The sequence below is a fragment of the Camponotus floridanus genome, unplaced genomic scaffold (assembly GCF_003227725.1).
Source record: "Camponotus floridanus strain SB8 unplaced genomic scaffold, Cflo_v7.5 scaffold119, whole genome shotgun sequence".
Lineage (NCBI taxonomy): Eukaryota > Metazoa > Arthropoda > Insecta > Hymenoptera > Formicidae > Camponotus > Camponotus floridanus.
Genome location: NW_020229236.1, coordinates 284,535 through 304,271, shown reverse-complemented (window position 1 = coordinate 304,271; position 19,737 = coordinate 284,535). Strand labels below are relative to the sequence as shown.

At 30.2% G+C, this 19,737-nt stretch overlaps 4 protein-coding genes across 6 annotated transcripts; all 4 read left to right on the top strand.

The window, feature by feature from the left end:
* Window positions 1–1,040: 1,040 nt before the first annotated feature.
* On the top strand, window positions 1,041–3,317 carry LOC105256227 (ubiquitin-like domain-containing CTD phosphatase 1). Of its 2 annotated transcripts, XR_003123747.1 has the most exons (3): window positions 1,041–1,264; window positions 1,663–2,745; window positions 2,838–3,317. XR_003123747.1 is itself a non-coding variant. In XM_011265970.3 (2 exons), the coding sequence occupies exons 1-2, from the start codon at window positions 1,105–1,107 to the stop codon at window positions 2,496–2,498; spliced, it is 996 nt and encodes a 331-aa protein (XP_011264272.1). In that variant the 5' UTR covers window positions 1,041–1,104; the 3' UTR covers window positions 2,499–2,874. The 2 variants fall into 2 exon arrangements, 1 of the variants encoding a protein (XP_011264272.1); XM_011265970.3 differs by having other exon boundaries at window positions 1,663–2,874.
* Window positions 3,318–3,839: 522 nt separating this feature from the next.
* Window positions 3,840–10,513, top strand: LOC105256229 (phosphatidylinositide phosphatase SAC2). Of its 2 annotated transcripts, XM_011265971.3 has the most exons (13): window positions 3,840–4,288; window positions 4,553–4,926; window positions 5,003–5,260; window positions 5,536–5,690; window positions 6,160–6,332; window positions 6,409–6,601; window positions 6,699–7,026; window positions 7,132–7,202; window positions 7,412–7,636; window positions 8,109–8,330; window positions 8,411–8,724; window positions 8,798–9,007; window positions 9,081–10,513. In XM_011265971.3, exons 1-13 carry the CDS (start codon window positions 4,192–4,194, stop codon window positions 10,067–10,069), a joined length of 3,609 nt encoding a protein of 1,202 aa, XP_011264273.1. In that variant the 5' UTR covers window positions 3,840–4,191; the 3' UTR covers window positions 10,070–10,513. The 2 variants fall into 2 exon arrangements, with proteins under 2 accessions (XP_011264273.1, XP_011264274.1); XM_011265972.3 differs by lacking the exon at window positions 7,412–7,636 and having other exon boundaries at window positions 9,081–10,509.
* Window positions 10,514–12,619: 2,106 nt separating this feature from the next.
* Window positions 12,620–15,412, top strand: LOC105256230 (zinc finger CCHC domain-containing protein 4). The gene is made up of 5 exons (XM_011265973.3): window positions 12,620–12,901; window positions 12,984–13,528; window positions 13,630–14,320; window positions 14,442–14,629; window positions 15,305–15,412. Exons 1-5 carry the CDS (start codon window positions 12,835–12,837, stop codon window positions 15,410–15,412), a joined length of 1,599 nt encoding a protein of 532 aa, XP_011264275.2. The 5' UTR covers window positions 12,620–12,834.
* LOC105256231 (serine protease HTRA2, mitochondrial) lies at window positions 15,155–18,435 on the top strand. Its single transcript, XM_020029064.2, has 7 exons — window positions 15,155–15,890; window positions 16,541–16,664; window positions 16,899–16,985; window positions 17,112–17,306; window positions 17,394–17,544; window positions 17,623–17,782; window positions 18,241–18,435. Exons 1-7 carry the CDS (start codon window positions 15,490–15,492, stop codon window positions 18,401–18,403), a joined length of 1,281 nt encoding a protein of 426 aa, XP_019884623.1. The 5' UTR covers window positions 15,155–15,489; the 3' UTR covers window positions 18,404–18,435.
* The last annotated feature ends 1,302 nt before the right edge of the window (window positions 18,436–19,737 follow it).

Genomic DNA, 19,737 nt, shown 5'->3' with positions numbered 1-19,737 from the left:
AAATTTTACTTTAACTTAAAATAAAGCTAAACGATTAATTAATTAAATACTTTGTAATATCATAAAAGTTATACACATACATGAATTTTATATTTTATTAGAAAATATAGTATATAGAAATTTGTAGTAATTTGGCTTTATTTGAGTTAAAATAAAGTTATATTCAAATATTTAAGAAACGATCGTAAAATCGAGCGATCGTTACGATGAGCGTGAAATATTTACGCTCATTTGCCGGTAATTAATCGGCAAAAGAAGGAGTGTTTATCTCCTTTTTCGATCTCTGATTAGAGATCGAGAAAAAAAAAGGATCAATGAAAGGTATATTCAACTAGCCTGAAGAGTACGATTAAGACATATGCGATTAGGGCACGCGGTTAGGGCACGCGGTTAGGGCACGCGATTAGGTATCGTGACTAAAATATATATAATTAGTACATAATATATACATAATTAGGTGAGGTGATGATTAGAGATAGGTTCCTCAAATCTCGAATAATAACAGTTAAAAATGTTTTTATTTCACAGCAGGCATTTTGTTTTGTAAATAAAATATATAAATATGACAATGAATATAGAAAAATATTTATTTCATCTTTGAACATTACATTGGAAGATTACAGTATCTTTCGCGATTGAATATTTTATCATTTTATATACATGAGTGTCTTGTTATACTCTGGTGCTACCGGCATTTCGTGCACATAGCACGGAACGAAACCAGAAATTGTGCACATTATACCATCTGAGAACATTCATGGACTTTGGCTTTGTAGTTATGTCCACATTTTCAATGTCCATAGAGGGAGTATCGCTTTCAGGGCTCACCTAAAAGCAGGCCATGACATCTCTCATTCTTCTCTCTGTTAATTATGTCTATATGCGAAACGTATTTCTGTCGTCTAAATTGTGGATGTAGCACGGACATGAACCAACTGACTGTTTTATCATGGCATCGTAAAATGGATGTGGCATTGTAGTTCTATTTCATGTCCACAGAGGGTGTATCGTTTTCAGGGACCCTAGAGGGGGCCATGACACCTCTCATTCTTCTCTCTGGGTTTACGATGTGTCTGTTTCATTTATACGGTTAGAAAAGCGAGAATGGAGGGTGAATTAAGAATTGTGGTGAAATGGAGCGGAAAAGAATACGATATTCTCGATATTCAAGAGGACGATACTGTTCTTACTTTGAAAGAGCGTATACATCGAGAAACGGGTGTTCGTCCTGAACGTCAAAAGCTTTTAAATCTCAAATTTAAAGGTTATGTTTTGAGAATTGTTTTCTGATTTTTCATCCGATAAATAATCGCTGTCGCACATTTTTAATAACATATTTCTCAATTTTTTTCATGTTTAAATGTCAAATATCCTGCTATTAATCGTTAAATTTTAATTACATTTTGTATCATTGTTATTTAAAATGTGACACTGTGTGTTATTTATTTGTATAACTTTAAAAAAGCTTTTCTCTTTTATTGTACGATATATCAAGTTTATAATTACATCTGGTTTCTCTTGATATAATTATTTTTTTAAAATTTTCATATTAATCGTTATTGTTGATGATCGAAGAAAGACTAGTGAAAATTCGTTATCTAACACAGTATAATTTAAATATACAATTTTCAAAAATGCCTGTAGAAAATTTTTTTTCCTCAGGCAAAGCAGTACAAGATGAGGATATAATTGGCAAGTTAAATTTGAAGCCTGGTTTCAAACTAATGTTGATGGGCTCGCGTGAAGAAGATATTGCAGAAGCCAGTCAAGCACCAGAGAATGTACCTGAAGTGATTAATGATTTAGATATAGAGGAAGAGGAAGTAGAAATCGAAAAGGCTGAAATAAATCTTCGTAAAATTCAAATACGTATTGATCGCTATGTGATTACAGAACTGAATCCTCTGAGGGAGGGTAAAAAGCTCCTTGTTCTTGACATAGACTATACTTTGTTTGATCATAGATCAGTGGCAGAAAGCGGATCACAATTAATGCGTCCGTATCTCCATGAATTCTTGACGCGTGCTTATAAAAATTATGACATAGTCATCTGGTCGGCGACTAGCATGAGATGGATTAATGAAAAGATGAAATTGTTGGGAGTTTCAAATCATCCAAACTATAAAATAGCTTTCCATCTAGATGTTCTTGCTATGATTACCGTCCACACACCGAAATATGGTGTCGTCGGAGTAAAACCACTAGGCATTATCTGGGGAAAGTACAAACAGTTCTCTGCAAAAAATACAATAATGTTTGACGATATCAGACGAAATTTCATAATGAATCCGCAATCAGGATTGAGAATAAAACCTTTTAAGCATGCTCACACCAGTAGAGTGAAAGACTTTGAATTGTTGAAACTGTCTAGATATTTGGAATTAATAGCAGAGATCGATGACTTTCAAACTCTTAATCATAGAAAATGGGAAGAATACAAACCCAAGAAGAAGAGCGACCAAACGAATGAACAAACCAGCAGCGATGAGAAAAGTTAAATATTGCTGAAACTAATAAGGGTGAATAATTTTTATATATTTTTTTTTCTAATAAAACCCAATGAACGATATAAGAATTGATGACTACAAAGAAGGAATACAAAGTTTCTGATGACTGTACATAATAAAAGAAAGACACAAAAGAATTTGAATTTGTCAGTTATTTTAAAATCATGACTAAGAAGCCAGGCTACAAGACTGTTCTCTATACATTGATGAGCACTTTTTTTGCAAGAGAATTTATAAGGTGTGATATATTAAACTTTTTGAAAATACACGTATTTTCACATGTTCTGTATATTTATGATATATTTATCAATTTATTGTACGTATATATAGGAGCCATTTAAATAAAGCGCACGAATGCTCAGTACAAGAATGAAATAATATATGTTTAAATGGGCATGTTATGTATGCAAAATTTTGAAAAAATATTCTCCATGTACATGTGTCTCGCAAGTATAAGTATCGGCAAATTTTGAGACGCGACGCAAAACGTTTGATTCTTTACGTAATCGTATTATACGCGTATTCTACTTATCTCATTAATACGTAATATTTCGCGCTGCAAATTGCAATTTCTATCTTACAATTAGATTAGAGTTTAGCAGACTCTATATTTAAACAATTAAAAAATTTTTATATGCCAAGTTTATAAACATTTAAACTATTTAATAAAATATTGTTTCCATTTCTCCATAAAAATTTAGAACGTTATAAAAAGGGGTGTATAAAATACAAGAAATGTACATGAAGATGTAATAAAGCTTATTTATCCGAAAATTAGATTTTTAATCTTGTGGCATCTCTTTGTAATTTTTCTAGAATTGTCAAATTTATATGATAAACATATGTTCTGAATATATTTGCGATAAAAACACGAGAGACTATTTATATAAGTATAAGTATAAATTTGTGTTCTTTATAAACCCTTTTTTCAAATTCTTTTATATGTACTTATTAATTATAATATCTTTTATATATATTTTATGTATTTCTATACAAATGTAAAATTAAAAAAATACTGTTATAAAAAAGATATCAAGAATAGTTGTCTCTAATAACACTATGTAAGATACTAATTTATTTTTGATACTATTTTATATTTGTAGTTACATTTTTGTATCTACATTATACAAAATACACACACACACACACACACACACACACATATATATATATATATATACATATATATATATATATATAGCAAAATCTTTTATACACATCTATTATCTTATTAGCAATATTAGGATAAAATTTCCACACATAAAATTCATTTAAAACATTTATTTTTATTAATATGTCTAAAAGGATTACATTAGAAAAAAATATTCGCTCGTAAACATATGAAAAAGGAAAGCTCCCGCTTCAATTATTCATATATCACCAATCGGGTCAAGAATGACTCTGTAATCATACGATTGAGAGGCTTGTCGAAATATCGAGCGATTGACTTTGTGTTGTCGTGCCCACGTGAAAAATAACAGAATTGTATTATTTCTCACACTCGAACGATCGCTCGTCGCTGTCGTTTTTTACATTCTACATCGAAAAGTAAACTTCGCTAAAGTGTCAGCAACGAACGTCACGAACAATATGGCGAACGTTCAGTTGTAGGCGGATATTTTGCTTGACGCGGAAACGTCACACATGCTGTCGGATAGCTGTCAAATTTTGAGAGAAGCAAAAAATGGAGTTGTTTCGCACTGACACTCATTTTATCTTTGTAAAGGAGAAATATAGCCTCTGGTGTGACAAGTATACTGGCGAATTTGCTGCGAAATCGGGTGAGTAATGCGTACAATTGCATTTGACAGATAAGTGAGCGTCACTCGTCAAGAGATCGACATGTAGACATTGTCTGAATTTTCGAGACGCGAATTAATTTCATTTCTTCCAAGGGTACATTACTATGCAAAGATACATATGACATTTCCTGATTCATACATATTTAATAAAAAAATGCTACATGTGTGTATTTATGTATATTTAAGATTTAATTATGATAGCTTATCAATTATTATTATTATTGAGAATGACGAATTTTGCAGATTGGGAGTGGGCTACGCCAAAAGATTTAGAATGTCTGGGAATGTTTTATGGAATAGTAGGAAAAATTGAACAAACATCAGTATTAGAACCTCGCTTGATGCTTATAAAGGATATCATACCAGTGGGAGAACTACACGGTGATCATGTTGTTTACAAAATCAAATCTATCGCGTTTTTACATCTTGGTACAGATAATGGGGATATTGGATTGTTACCTTGTAAGAAACATCAATATTCATTGAAGAAAAAAGGTAGTGGATTGTTTGATGTGCCACAAAAGGCAGCCTTGGCAAAAACCTGGGGTACAATTAAGAATGCCACAAATACTATAAAAAATACCACACAGCAGGCTGCTGCGCTAGCTACATCTCAAGTAAGGGATCTAAGTTGTTAACATTGTGTAATTTATTTGATATTTCATATATAAAACTTATATAATATTTCTATAGGTGAAATCTACAGTAACAAAACGGAGCATAGTGAAGGACAAAGAAAGATTTGAGAAGAGAATATTGGAAGAATTAAATAAGATATTTACTGAAACTGATTCCTTCTTTTTTTGTCAGACTGGTGATATCACTAATAGCTTGCAACGACAATGTATAGCAGAATCTCAGCAATGCAATCAGGATAAACCACTATGGCAACGAGTGGATGACAGGTTCTTCTGGAACAAACATATGTTACACGATATTATTAATTTAGATGTTAGTATTTCTATAAAATTTTATTATACTATCACAACTGAGATTCTACACAATAAAATTATAAAAATTAGACATATTTGCTTAAATATTTTAGTAATTCTATTAATTGCATGTGATGATAAATTTGTTGCATATAAAATCAATTTATTTTTATTTGTTCAATAATTTGTTCAATAAGCAAGTAAGTGAATTATCCAAAATCAGTTGTACAATCATCAAAGATCACTTGCAATTTATGTAGCATGTTTACTTATCCAAATATATCTATTTTGCAGAGAGATAAAGCAAACTGTTGGATATTACCAATCATTCAAGGATATGTTCAAATAGAAAAATGTATAGTTGAAGTGGGTTTTGATGGGCAACCGCAACAGGAGATATTTAACTTAGCAATAATATCAAGAAGAAGTAGATTCCGTGCTGGGACCAGGTAACTATTGTTATATAGATTGCTTAGATAATTGATGCTCATAACTTTTATATATATATATATATATATATATATATATATATATATATATAATCTCATATATTAAATTAAATTTTATTTTATATAACATTTAAAGACAAATTGTTTCTATAGAGAATTAGAAATATAAGGAAAAATATAAGAAAAAGAATTATAATATAAACGAGCGATAAGAGCCTAAAAACGCGGATGGTATTGCGTAAATTTTTTTTTTTTTTCAAACATTAATTGCTCGCGAAAAAAAAAAAATTTTCGCGAACAATTAATATTTGAAAAAAAAAAAAAAAAAAAAAAAAACGCAATACCATCCGCGTTTTTAGGCTCTTATCGCTCGTTTCATAATTATCATGTTGTTAAATACATAGAGCCGTATTCTTGATCAATTTATTAATTATATTAATTATTATGAATAATTCTAAATGCATTATAGATATAAGAGACGCGGAGTGGACGATGATGGAAAATGTGCAAATTATGTTGAAACTGAACAATTAGTTTGGTACCATGATCATCAAGTATCCTTTGTGCAAGTACGAGGTAGTGTGCCAGTATATTGGTCACAGCCTGGATATAAATATAAGCCTCCACCGCGAATTGATAAAGGTATGTAAGTAAGGAAAAGATGTATTTTTTGCATATTAGATCATTCGCAGAATATATTCCAATAATAATGTCATAGATGAGGCTGAAACACAAATAGCATTCGAAAAACATTTTGGTGAAGAACTTGCATTATATGGGCCTATTTGTATTGTTAACCTGGTTGAACAGTCTGGCAAAGAAAAGATAATCTGGGAAGCTTATAGTAATCATGTGTTTAACTATAATCATTCAGATATTACATACACTACCTTCGATTTTCACGAATATTGGTAAATATTCTCAAGCATATTCATAATACTAAATCCTTATGCTTATTGTTTTCATTATGAATTATGTTATATCTCGAAAATTTTGTCTCTAATGCAGTCGAGGAATGCATTTCGAAAATGTATCTGTTTTGGTTAATGCATTGGCCACATTGCTAGCAGATATGGGTTATTGCTGGCGCGATAAACAAGGTATGATTTGCATGCAAAAGGGCACATTTCGTATGAATTGCATAGATTGCTTAGATAGAACAAATGTGGTGCAAACTGCTCTGGGTAAAGCCGTTATGGAAATCCAATTTTCAAAACTGGGACTAATACCACCTGATGGAACTTTACCTACAAACATAAGACAGACTTTTCAATCACTTTGGGCCAATAATGGGGATATTATTAGCAAGCAATATGCAGGAACAAACGCTTTAAAGGTCTGTGCATTTCAAACTGCTTGTGTCAAGTTTCATGTGTTGAATAAAAACAATTTAATTTTTACAAATAATTTCTGACATATGATTTTTTGTTGTTTATTATAGGGAGACTATACGCGTACCGGCGAAAGAAAATTTACTGGGTTGATGAAAGATGGCATGAATTCTGCAAACAGGTATAATATATATCAATCTCTTATCACTCTGTATTCGCTTAATTCTCCTTCATTTTTCATTTTTTATTTCCCCTTTATTTCCCATCTTTATTTCCAACATGACACAGAACCTCACAGTTATCATGCCCCTTTAAAAAAAAATCCGGGTCCTCAATAAACCACGTTGTGTTTTACCAGGACCCTGACATTGTCCTTTCATTTTCCGATAGATATTATCAGCAACACTTTATGGACGACTTACGTCAAGCAGCGATAGATACGCTGCTAGGGAACCCAATCGACGTTGATCAACTGAACAACGATTGGTTACACTATTTAGATATCTTTGATAATTGCTGTCTCGAACTTATACCTATGAAACCACCAAATATACAACTTCAACTTGCTACTCATCCTGACTTTCTTTATGCCACTGCCCTATATAATTTAGCAAGGTTCGTTGTGCTTGCTTGTAACTTCACTTTTGGCAAATGTATGACAGTATCTTACAAAGCTTTCAAAGCTTAATTTATGATTAAATTTTAGTCTATTGTAAGCTAATTCATATATAAAAAGATATGTTCTGTGTTAATGTCAGCATGAAAAGTTCTTTTGCTACAAAATTTCTTTTGCATGTCTAACCTTGGCTCTATACTGTCCCTCTACTTTATGAAAGAATATGAAGATGATTTTTAATCAAATAGTCAATCATATTTATAAAAATGCATTATCACTTAAATTAAACATAAAAAAGTTGCTTTCTCTTTCTGTATATATTGTATATATAGAGAGAATATCTCTACGATCTATTAAATATATACTTCTATTACTTCTTCTAAATGATATTTTTTCTTCACATTTTCTTTCTAAAAATCATTTCTTAATTTTTAGTACAGCCATATAATAAGAATCAAAATATCTTTGCAGATACTACTTGAATCGCTTCAAAGATGTCTACAGGCAAGCAACAATTGATATGATGTTGGGAAATTCGGTAAGCGAAGAAGTATTTTTAGAGCGTACAGATGAAGAAGACAATGCGGCGACTGCGATTCATGTGAAACTGCTAATTGAAGACTGCAAAAAGTTACTAATACCTGATCCCGAAATTATCTTAGGCAGTTGGGGTGTTATTGATGCCGATCCTGTGTATGTAGCAAATGTTTGCTATGATATATTTCTTATATGTAATTTATATCTCAATCAAAAATTTCTTATTTTTATTTTAGTACCGGTGACCCTACTGAAACAGAAATGGATACTATTCTAATATTAACTCGAGATAGTTATTATATAGCAGACTATGACGATCAAATCGATAAAGTTACAAATTACCAAAGAATTCCGCTAAATGATATCGTCTTAATTGAATTTGGTCAGCCCGAAAATACGGTTTCGTTCTTCAAAAATAAGCATTATCACTGTATTAGAATCAATTACAAGATGAACGGCGAATATGGTTACTTTCACATGTTCCGTAGTACAAATTTAAGATTTTTCAATAATATGGCAGTTGTGATTAAAACTGAGGAAGAAAGCATAGGTAGGACATATATATGTATGTATTTATTTCCTTATAATAAATAACTTTCATGATATTTTCATTAAATTTTCAGAATCTTTAAAAGCAATTTGTGAAGCTATTTCTGTAGCTATGGAAATTACAGGCTTACCAAAGGTCCCAATAGCTATGAATGTTACATTAGATAAAAGAAAGAGTAAATTAGTGAATGTTAAAGGCTCTATTGGATTGCTGGACATTTCATCATTTCCAGAATTGACAAGAAATCTATCCGAGACACAATTACTTGCTTTAAAGACAGCAGGTTTGTTAAATTATTTTGAAATTATTTGTGTATATTGTATTTGATGAATAAAATTTTATAAATATTTGTTTAGGTACAAAAGCTTTAAACAATATGTCAGAACAATTTAGCAAATTGAACAAACTGAGTCAGAGTTTTAGCACAAAGAAGCCAATTGATTTGGCAAAAAATATAGGTAACAAAAAGACAGAAGAGTTATCAAAACCGATTTTTACAGTCGGTAACAGAGATATTTCAGGCAATGTGAAAGAAAAAACTTGCAGTAGTAGCAGTAGCAGCGATGAAAATATTGAAATGGCACATATACATGTCAAAAAGCCAGTGAACTTTAGCCACGACAAGCATTTAATGGAAGCTTACACTCCAGTAATTGGTATTATTATGGGTGTGAAAAATTCTAACGTTATGGACGGTGACATTTGCGAGACCAGCGTGAACGCGGGATTACCTACCAGGCATATCATGAATTCAGATTTGAAACCCGACATAGCCATCGATGCACTGCACTTAATACCACAACATGGTTCTGGTACCAGCACTCTCAGTGCTTCGCCACAGAAAACTACAGCAACCACGCCGGAGATAACGATATACGACGTAGGGGACAGCATACAAGGGGGAAAAGAACGGATGATTCCACTGTCAACTTTGACACTTTCCAAGAATATCAGTCATTCGACGGGGGATGTTGAAAATAAAACATTATCATCCAGTGTCAAAAGCGCTACTCTTCAAACGGACAATAGATTAGACGAGAAGAAAAGATCAGCTTCTGAACAAGATTTGACATTGAATATTACGTCATCCCAAAGTGAATCTGCCTTAAAATCCATAAAAGGGAATATCGCGAATGTTACTAGTCCAGTAACATCCACGGCCAAGGATATCTTATTACCATTCTCAAAATTTGCTAAAGGTGTTCAAACATTAGGAGCTAATTTAGATCCTAGAAAGCTGAAGACAGGCCACGTAACGCGAAATTTGTCGGAACATCAGATGGAAGAGCGCCAAAAACTTCAAGAAAAATGGGCCTCCTGTCAATCTAGACTTATTGCTTTATAAATCTTTACTACTTGAATGATCAGCTTTCCGAATACAATTCGTCATTGAATATCAATTTAAGGCTTATTGATATTGTTTATTCATAAATATTATAGATAATATTTATGAATATATAATTTTAGGAATTTTTAGTACATATATTAGTGATGCAGATGCTATTATGCACTTTAAAAAAGAAAGCGAAAAGGAGAATAAAGTATTATTAGATTGTACTATAGACAATTTTGCTATATAGATTGCATAGAGAGAGTTGAGTAACGCGAGAAAAAAAATATCACGTAGAAGGTAATGAATAATTTCGACCACATTTTATAGGAAATATAAATCGATCTCACTGCACCTATTTCACATGTCACAGATATAGCTGTGAAACAAGATTATTCACTATAGAAAAGAAAATTTCTATATGAAGACAAATTAAAAACACAAAGTACAACATGGTCAATATTTATTCATAGTTAATTGATTTTATAGATTAATACTGACTATATATATGTAATTTCTGTATTGTTAGAAAATTGTGCCACCTTTTAACATTATTTTCTTGATCGTGAATCATTCTATATGAATTTTGCTACATACTTGCATACATTTTTTGAATATATATTTACAACACTTTTAATATAGCAATTTTCTGAAATAAATCTAACGCGACCAATTTGGATTAAAAAAGTATGCAAACATTTTTTAAGGGATTTAAAAATTAAAAAAGGGCCTTATTCTTACTTTATAACTAAATTTTCTTTTATTTCAGCATTAAGATTTCTTTTTTTAATAGAAATATTTTATTTAATTGATAAATCTGTGTATAAATAATTTTATACTAAACAGATCAATAATTTAAAATGCAGATGAGACGATTTATTTGTACAGAAAGTTGAAGAAAGATTTTATAGTCAATTATGTAAATAAAGAGAATTATTTAAATATAGTTTATAGTAAAAAATACATATATAATGACAATGATAAAAAATGTGTTTAAGACATTGGTTATTAAAAAGAAAAACAGATATAATTATTGTTCCTGTTAGTTTTTTGAGAAATGTATGTTAGAATTTTTTTAAATAATATATAAATATGTTTTACAATGAAGAAGATAAATAACAAAGAGAAAAATTAAAAGTTTTTATTGAATAAAAGTCCATTATTAAAAGGATTAAATTATAAAAGAAATTCGTAAATGTGGTGCAAAATAATTTTGATATAATTTAAACATATAATAACAAGAGAACTGAATATATAGCAAGTTCATGTATTTATAATCACGTTTGTGTATTAATATTTTTATTTGATGCTTCAATAATTGTTACGAACTATTTTAAGAACTATAACAAACATACAGTATTAAATCGAGTGCGATATGCTTATAAAACAATGCGAAAAACGTTTTCCTTTGCGTTTACGTAAAAATCAATTATATAAGAAGATTAGTTTACCTAATCTTCTATAAAGAATAAACATAAAGCAAACCTTATATTTATTATTTAGAAGAGTTGTAACATGACTACATTGCCCATTGATGTAAATAATTATCTCATTCCGATGTCCGACTCATTTATGGAAAAGCATCAACATTATATAGTGATCCTAAACTCGTATTTTTAGCGAATATTCTTTTTGACTGTGAACAATAGTCTGTGATACAATCTTATAGAATGCAGACAGGTCGGACTCATGAACAGAGTTTAAGAAATGTACATTCTGAAAAACATTTAGCAATGCTTTAGGATAAGAAACTAGACTGTTTTAACATGCGCTCTTAAAAGATTTTAAAATTTGTTTCACATTAATATTATTAATTTAAAAGTTTTAGAAAAATCTTAAATTTGAATTTTATATAATCATTTAAGTTAAATGATTATTGCAATGTGAGGTCCTTATGCAACTTTATCGAATCTGTGTGTTGCACACTTAATTATGATATTATAAATAATTTGTAAAAAATAGATGAATGGATAAGAACTTACGTTCTGATATCTTGAATTATTGAAATAATTATCGAAATTGACAATTTAAAAAAAATATTTTATTTTTATTCTTATAAAGCAAAATAATTTTTAAAATCTTTCTCCTTTTTATAACAAATAAAAATTAAGATATGTACGTAAATATTACAATTAATTTTTAAGTTCATCTATTTCTTGTGAAATAAGAACTCGAATTAGAAAAATCCTGTGTGGAGCTTGTAGAGACTCTATATGCCTTACACATATTCTGCTGTTTCCAGGAAATTATAATAAGAAAATTTGCATCAGTAAACATTGATAGCACTTGTAGACTAAATAATCACAATAAAACACATTTGGCTTGTGCGTGTAATTAAATTCTATTCAAATTTCTCAAGTAGACCAATCTTTTGTAAATTTATAAAGATAAATTCTTTTGGTAAATACTAAGATAAACTCAATTTTAGAGAAGTAAGAAATTAATAAAAAATTTTATTCTTCAAGATATAATAAAATTTTTTATTTTGTTTATAACGTAATTAATTTCAATATGAATATTTAAAATCACTAATTCAACTTTATCAAAATCAAGCAGTTGTATTTAGCGCCAAATTGTTTTACACGAAAGATAAGAATTGTTTTTGCCATCTGGTAGTAAAATTGGGAACTCGTATATAACGCATTTGATGCGAAATAAAAACAGAACAGGTAAAAATAGCATGTGTAAAGAAGCCGGTATATGGATTTAAACTTTTACAATACATACAATACAATACAATCATACAATAGTATAATAAATTATTGATATATGATGATAAAATGGATGATACACGTGGTGTAGTGTGTTTATGGGGAGATCTCAAGAATCATCCACAATGCCCTCATGGTAACTATCCCATATTTGTGTGAATATTGAGAAATTTTTATATCAGAAATTATATTTCTTTCAAAAAAATTATCTTTTATAGGACCAACATTGCTATTTGGTACATATGTTGATGGTGAATTAAAGAAATTTTATGCATGCTCTGCTTGTCGTGACAGGAAATTATGCAGATTCTATTTAGAGTATGGGCAAGAACTGTCCAAATCTCGCAAAAATATATGGGAACAGGAAAAGAAAAAGTTTACTCAGCATTATCCTCATCAAAAATTGTATATTCGTTTTAACGAGATCAAAGCAAAATCCGTGATAATGAGATGTTATTGCCATAATTGCGAGAGATTAATTTTCAGTTCTGAAAAAGATAAGCATGTTGAGCATGATATTGCAGAGAATTTAACAGATCATCAATTGCATCATCCTACAGAGCTTCTAAAACCTCTAGATAATGCAAAGAAAGAAGCGCAATATTTATTTTCTAAGAAATCTACAGAGGACATAACAAAGATGCTTTTAAAGCTTGGAGCTAAGCAGATTCTTTGTATTGGAACGCCAAGAATACATGAATATGTAACTGAACATTATATAGACAAAATGTCTTCTCTTCTCTTAGACTTTGATGGAAGATTTGTAAGTATAACAAGTAAATTGTTATATTAATTCATAATTCATTTTAGTAAGTAATAATTTTAATACATATATTTTAATATAATTTTTATATACAATTGTAGCATAATTTTTTTGGACCACTGGATTATTGTTGGTACAATCTTTTCAATCATCACTTTTTTAACAAAGATGCTATTAATGTGTTCAAAGATTTTCTCACTCAAAATGAAGGAAAGGATACTTATTTAATATGTGATCCTCCATTTGGAGGTCGTTTGGAACCCATATCTTATACAATAAAAACAATATTTGACCTGCATAAAGAATTAAATAATAATAATTATTCTTTGAAGATTATGTTTATCTCTCCATATTTTATGGAAAATATAATGAGAGAAAAGAGTAATCCACCATCGATAGATGGTGGCTTGAAAAATTTGACAATGTCTGATTATAAAGTGGATTATGATAATCATCCTTTGTTTGTGTCAGATAAACAAGGTAAAAAACTTGGTTCCCCAGTAAGAATCTTCACGAATATCCCATTAAAGTTACTGGAGCTTCCTATATCTGATGGATATAAATTTTGCAAAGATTGTGAAAAATGGGTGTCTAGTGAAAATAAGCATTGTAAGAAATGCAAGGAATGTACTTCTAAAAATGGTCATACATATAAACACTGTAAAATATGTAAACGATGTGTAAAGCCTACTTGGAGGCATTGTAAAACATGTAAAAGATGTATGTTAGAGAAACATACATGTGGCCAAATTCCAAATATTATAGGAAAATGTTTTAAATGTAATGAATTAGGTATGTATCAATATATATTTCAATGTGTATTTCATATATATCACGTATCAATATATATTTCTAATATTTCTAATTGTTACTCCTGCTAAGTAATTTAAATACTTTATTAAATTATTTATAGGTCATACTGAAAAAGAATGTCTCAATTTACTCTCTAGTGAGAGCATAACTAAGACAGATGTAAAGAAAGATAAAAGAGTTGAGAAACGCAAAGCAGAAAATGAATTTAAGAAATCTTTAGCTAAAAAGAGTAAAATCGAACATTCAAAAGAAGTTATTAAACAAAATGTTCCCATTAATAGAAAGAAAGTTTTAAAATTAAAACAGACTAAAAAGAAATTCTCAAGAATAAAAAAATGATAAATAAAATGAAGAAAAGAAATGCAAATTTATATTATGTGTTTATGTATAATAAGTATTAAATTTCCATTCCATATTTGTTATTCAATCTTATCCGATCAAGAAAGCTGGAAATTATAGCTTTGCAATAATATAAACAGTTTCTTATTAAATATCATTTACTATTATTTGCACAATTATAGAATTTTCGTATTTAGTAGAATATTGTATCATGAATGGAAATCTAAATATTTAATAGAAATTTCGAATATAAAGATTCAAAGATATGAAAAACAGAATTTTTGGAAACATAAAGTTCTATGAAATATTTAACAAAAATTTCATTAAAAAAATGTTCATAAATGTATATAAATATTTTAATCTAAATTTCAGAATGTCTTTATCTATAATTAGTGATTTGCTTGTTTCTAATTGTATATGAACTAGTTTTATATTAATCTTTGTATCAATTTTTTTATTTATTAATTATTCATAGCATATTGAAAAGAAATGTTTCTTGTTTAAAAAAGTCTACTTTTATGTATTCTAACAAGTTTATCGAATCAGCGCAGCCAGCTATCGAAGATTTGAATTTTAGCCAATCGGCTTGAAGATGCGAAGGAATCGCGCGAAATTTGCCAAAAGGCAGCCCCTGCTTCTCCAACTCCAACGATCGGGCACAAGGATTCAAAATCGCTCCAAGTTCAAGTTTATGCAAATCATCGAGAATACTTTCCCTTGGAAAATCCCTGATGAAGATGGGCGTCCGCGCGCATTCGAAATCCAGCAAGATTTTCGACTTCTGTTCAGCTCGTGCTGGGATTTGAAGGATGGCCTCCCCCTTGTCGCGCTTGACGTTTTTGGCGAGAGACAGCTCGAAATTGTCATCGCGACTCGCGACGATCGTGCTCGCCGAGCGAAGCGAAGCGAGGATCCGGGTGTTCCATTCGCATCAGCATCAGGGTGGAAGGGTGCTCGACAGGAAACCGAGGGTGTTCTTAACCTGTACCGCGCTTATCTCGGCGGTAGGTCTCGGCTATGTCTTGTATAAGTGGAAAGATGACATACGGCAGAGAATCGAAACTCTGGCCGTCCCTAATTGTCCTGTCATTCATGCCATTTCATTGCCACCGTCCCATGGTCAGAACAGGGATAAGTACAATTTTATAGCGGACGTGGTGGAAATATCTGCGCCATCCGTTGTTTACATCGAGATCAAGGACAACAGGATGTAAATATGAATACTGATTACACATTATGTAATTTAATCACGGAAGTAATCCCCATCATTTTTCTATAGCTTCCAGGTTGATAGGAAGTTTGAACATTTTGCAATCAATTCATCAAGCCATTTTCTTATTTTCTTAATATTTTTAAATTTTATGTCAGACAAGGTGTGCTTTATCGATTGGAATAAATAATAGTTTGAAGATGCTATGTGAATATGTCAGAGTGAAAGAAGAAGAATTGCCACCTAAGTTCCATTAGTGTACCTTTGATCAATTTTATCATATGATGCCAAGCAAGATAAATGAGTGATTTATTATGAAGTATTTGAACTTGACGGAACAGAATTGCAGATTGCTATTGTCATCAGTTACTTCATTTGAGTAAAAAATTAAAAAAAAAAAGATTCTTTATAAAAAAGATTATATGCATTTTAATGATCAGGCTTCCTATCAATTTAAAATCTATAATTTAAGGATGAAAAAGGTACTGAAAAATGATGGCGATTATTTTTATAAATGATTATTGTACACATATATATAATTTGTTAATAAACATACAATTTTATCAAAAATAGTGAAAAACTTATTTATATATCTAATATATCTATGACAAACACATACTAATTGATGTTTTTTCTTTTTTATGCATTAGGATAGACTTCTTTACTGGGAAACCAGCTACCACTAGTAATGGATCAGGATTTATTGTTAGTCAGGATGGTTTAATACTAACAAATGCTCATGTTGTAGTAAATAAACCCAATACGACAGTCAAGGTAAATGTGAGTCCTGTGGGAGTCCCATTATCCTTTCTAAATATCCTGTCACAAGTAACAAATAATTGTTTACACCTTATAAGTATTTTGAATCTTATGTGTTTAAATTTATGTATTTAATTTTATTTAATTATTATATTTGAAAGTTTGATTTGATAAAATTCATATTATTTATTATAAGTGTTGATTTGTTATTCTGTTTCAAATTATTGTGTGCCTCTTATTTTCTTGCAGGTGCGGCTTCATGACGGTAGTATATACACTGGTGTAATAGAAGATGTTGACTTGCAAAGCGATCTAGCCACTGTGCGAATAAATAAGGTATATGTAATGAATATATAAATTTTATTTATTGAAATATCTATTATACAATTGTTAACTTTATTACAATTGTTTGCTTTTATATATTATTGCAATTACTAATTTATGTATTACTTGATTGCATAGACCAATCTGCCTGTAATGAAGCTTGGTTGTTCGGCCAATATCAGGCCAGGAGAATTTGTAGTGGCTATTGGTTCTCCACTAGCTCTTAGCAACACTATAACAAGTGGAGTAGTAAGCAGTGCAAACAGACAAAGTGAAGAACTTGGCCTACCTAATCCACGTATGGAATACATTCAAACGGATGCAGCGATTACTGTTAGTTTTCAATAATTGTTCGTTTTATTATAAATACTAGATATTTTATCTAGATCTTTTATCTTTAACAATTAAACTTTTTTCTAGTTTGGAAATTCGGGTGGACCGTTAGTAAATTTAAATGGGGAAGCAATAGGGATAAATGCAATGAAAGTAACACCTGGAATTTCATTTGCCATACCTATAGATTATGCAAAAGAATTCTTGAAAAAAGTGGAATTACGAAAGAAAACCAAAGGTAATGTGAAATATTTTTTTACTCCATCAATGTAATGTAAGGAAGATATTATTTTTAAGGAAGAGATTATTTTTGCAGGCGTGACGTCTCAACAAGTACCTAGGAGAAGATATGTAGGCATTACAATGCAAACTTTGATGCCAGACACCTTACTTGAAATGCAACAATATAAAGAATATATGAATGTCAGGCATGGAGTTCTTGTATGGAAAGTAATGCTTAAATCTCCAGCTCATAAGTAAGTATAAAAAATTTCCCTATTATGACTTTAAGTTATCATACGAGAATTTATTAATTAATTTAAAAATCGAGTTTTTAAAAATATACGTATATATCAAAAAATAATATGAAATTTTAGTAACAAGTTACTAAAATTGTTTTTTTATAAACTAAGAACCAAGTTTTTTATAAACTAAGAACCAAATAATAGATAACAAAATACATAGATAAAATAGATAACAAGAAAAAACATACAAATGAAAAAATACATATAAAAATTGATAATATGACAATATTCAAATAAACTTTGAGACATAAATAAATTATAACAAAATAAATTATAAATAAAATAAAATAAAAACATTTGATTACAATAATATTTAATGTTGAAAAAATTATACCAACATATTGTAATGTGAAATATATATAAAAATATGTTAATATCGAAAACTTTTAAAATTATCTTATTATTTACAGTGCTGGATTGCAGCCTGGAGATATAGTGACTCATGCCAATGGCAATCCTGTGACAAATTCAAGTAATATTTATAAGATTTTAGAACAACCAGGACCAATAAAATTCCAAATTTTAAGAAAAGGAGAAATTATATATATAACAGTTGAACCCGAGGATTTATAGCTCTGATTGAGAAATAAATAATATGAAAGGTATATATACGTTATTTGTATATTATGTATAATATACAAATTCATTTGTTGCCTATTTGTTTAAAAGTGTACTCTATATATGTATATAATATCTATATATAAATGTACACACATACATACACTTATTACATTAGATACATATATTATATAGAGTTATTTTTAAGTACCAAAAATTAAAAAGTATTTCCTTAGATATAATTTTAGGAAGAAAAATTTATATACGTTTTTGTGTTATAAATGATTTAGTTCCAAAGATACAAGGTATTCAATAAAAAAAATATTTTTAATATTTCGAGTTTTTTTTCTGTCAAAAAATCCGATCTCAATAATCTTACTTATATATCATTGATGATATCAGAATTTCTCAATTATAAGACATTAACCCAGTAACTATCACTAATACACAATAAGTTTCAAAAAAATGAATTTAGAATTGTCTTCAAGATTGTAAGAATATATAATTTTTTTTACTAAGTCTTTATGAACAAAAGTATATATAAATTTTTCTTCGGAAAATCACCTAAGAAATTAATACTTTTATAATTTTTGGAATGTACTTAAAGATCAGCCTGTACATATATTATCCTTCAATGTCGAGTGTTGTTTAGTTATTAAAAAAGCCTACAATCGGAAAAAAGCAAGAATCATCGTTTATCGTTTAGCGCCTCTTGCAATTGGTGGACCGGTTCATCAGTCACACCAAGCCTCCAGTATACACGCCTTTTGGTTGTACAATCGTTTTAATTTAAATATACACGATAAAGGGCTACTTAGTGGCTTATGAAATTTATCAGGCGTTTATTTATCTATTTTATCCGCCGGCATTTTTCGATCACTGCGAAAAGCGATGTCGCGTGATAATCTTGCGTCGAGTCCTGCGATATGTATACATATGCGAATACACACCATATAACGCGTATGTTAGTGTGTATATACGCACCGGGTGTGGCTCATTCGTGGCTCGACTGCATTATGTTTATGTTGTTTACGACGTAAAGCGACCTGCGCAAATATGTGACTGGATCTCGTGGCGGAGGATGCTGCGAGTTGCGTGGGTGGTGGTCCTTCGCATACGGGGCTTCCATCAACGGCGATTTTTCCGCGGGAAGAGACAGAGAAGAGGAGATGGCGAGAGGATTTTACTGTCCGCGGACGCGTGTATCTTGTTGGAATTCTAAAGAGTCGTTCCATCGAGATATAACTCTAAACGTTCGCGTCGATCCGCCAGGATCTATAAAAGGAGGAGGAACAAGTGATAATGGCGGCGACTTGATGATCTCTCTTTGCGCATGTAAGAGATACCAT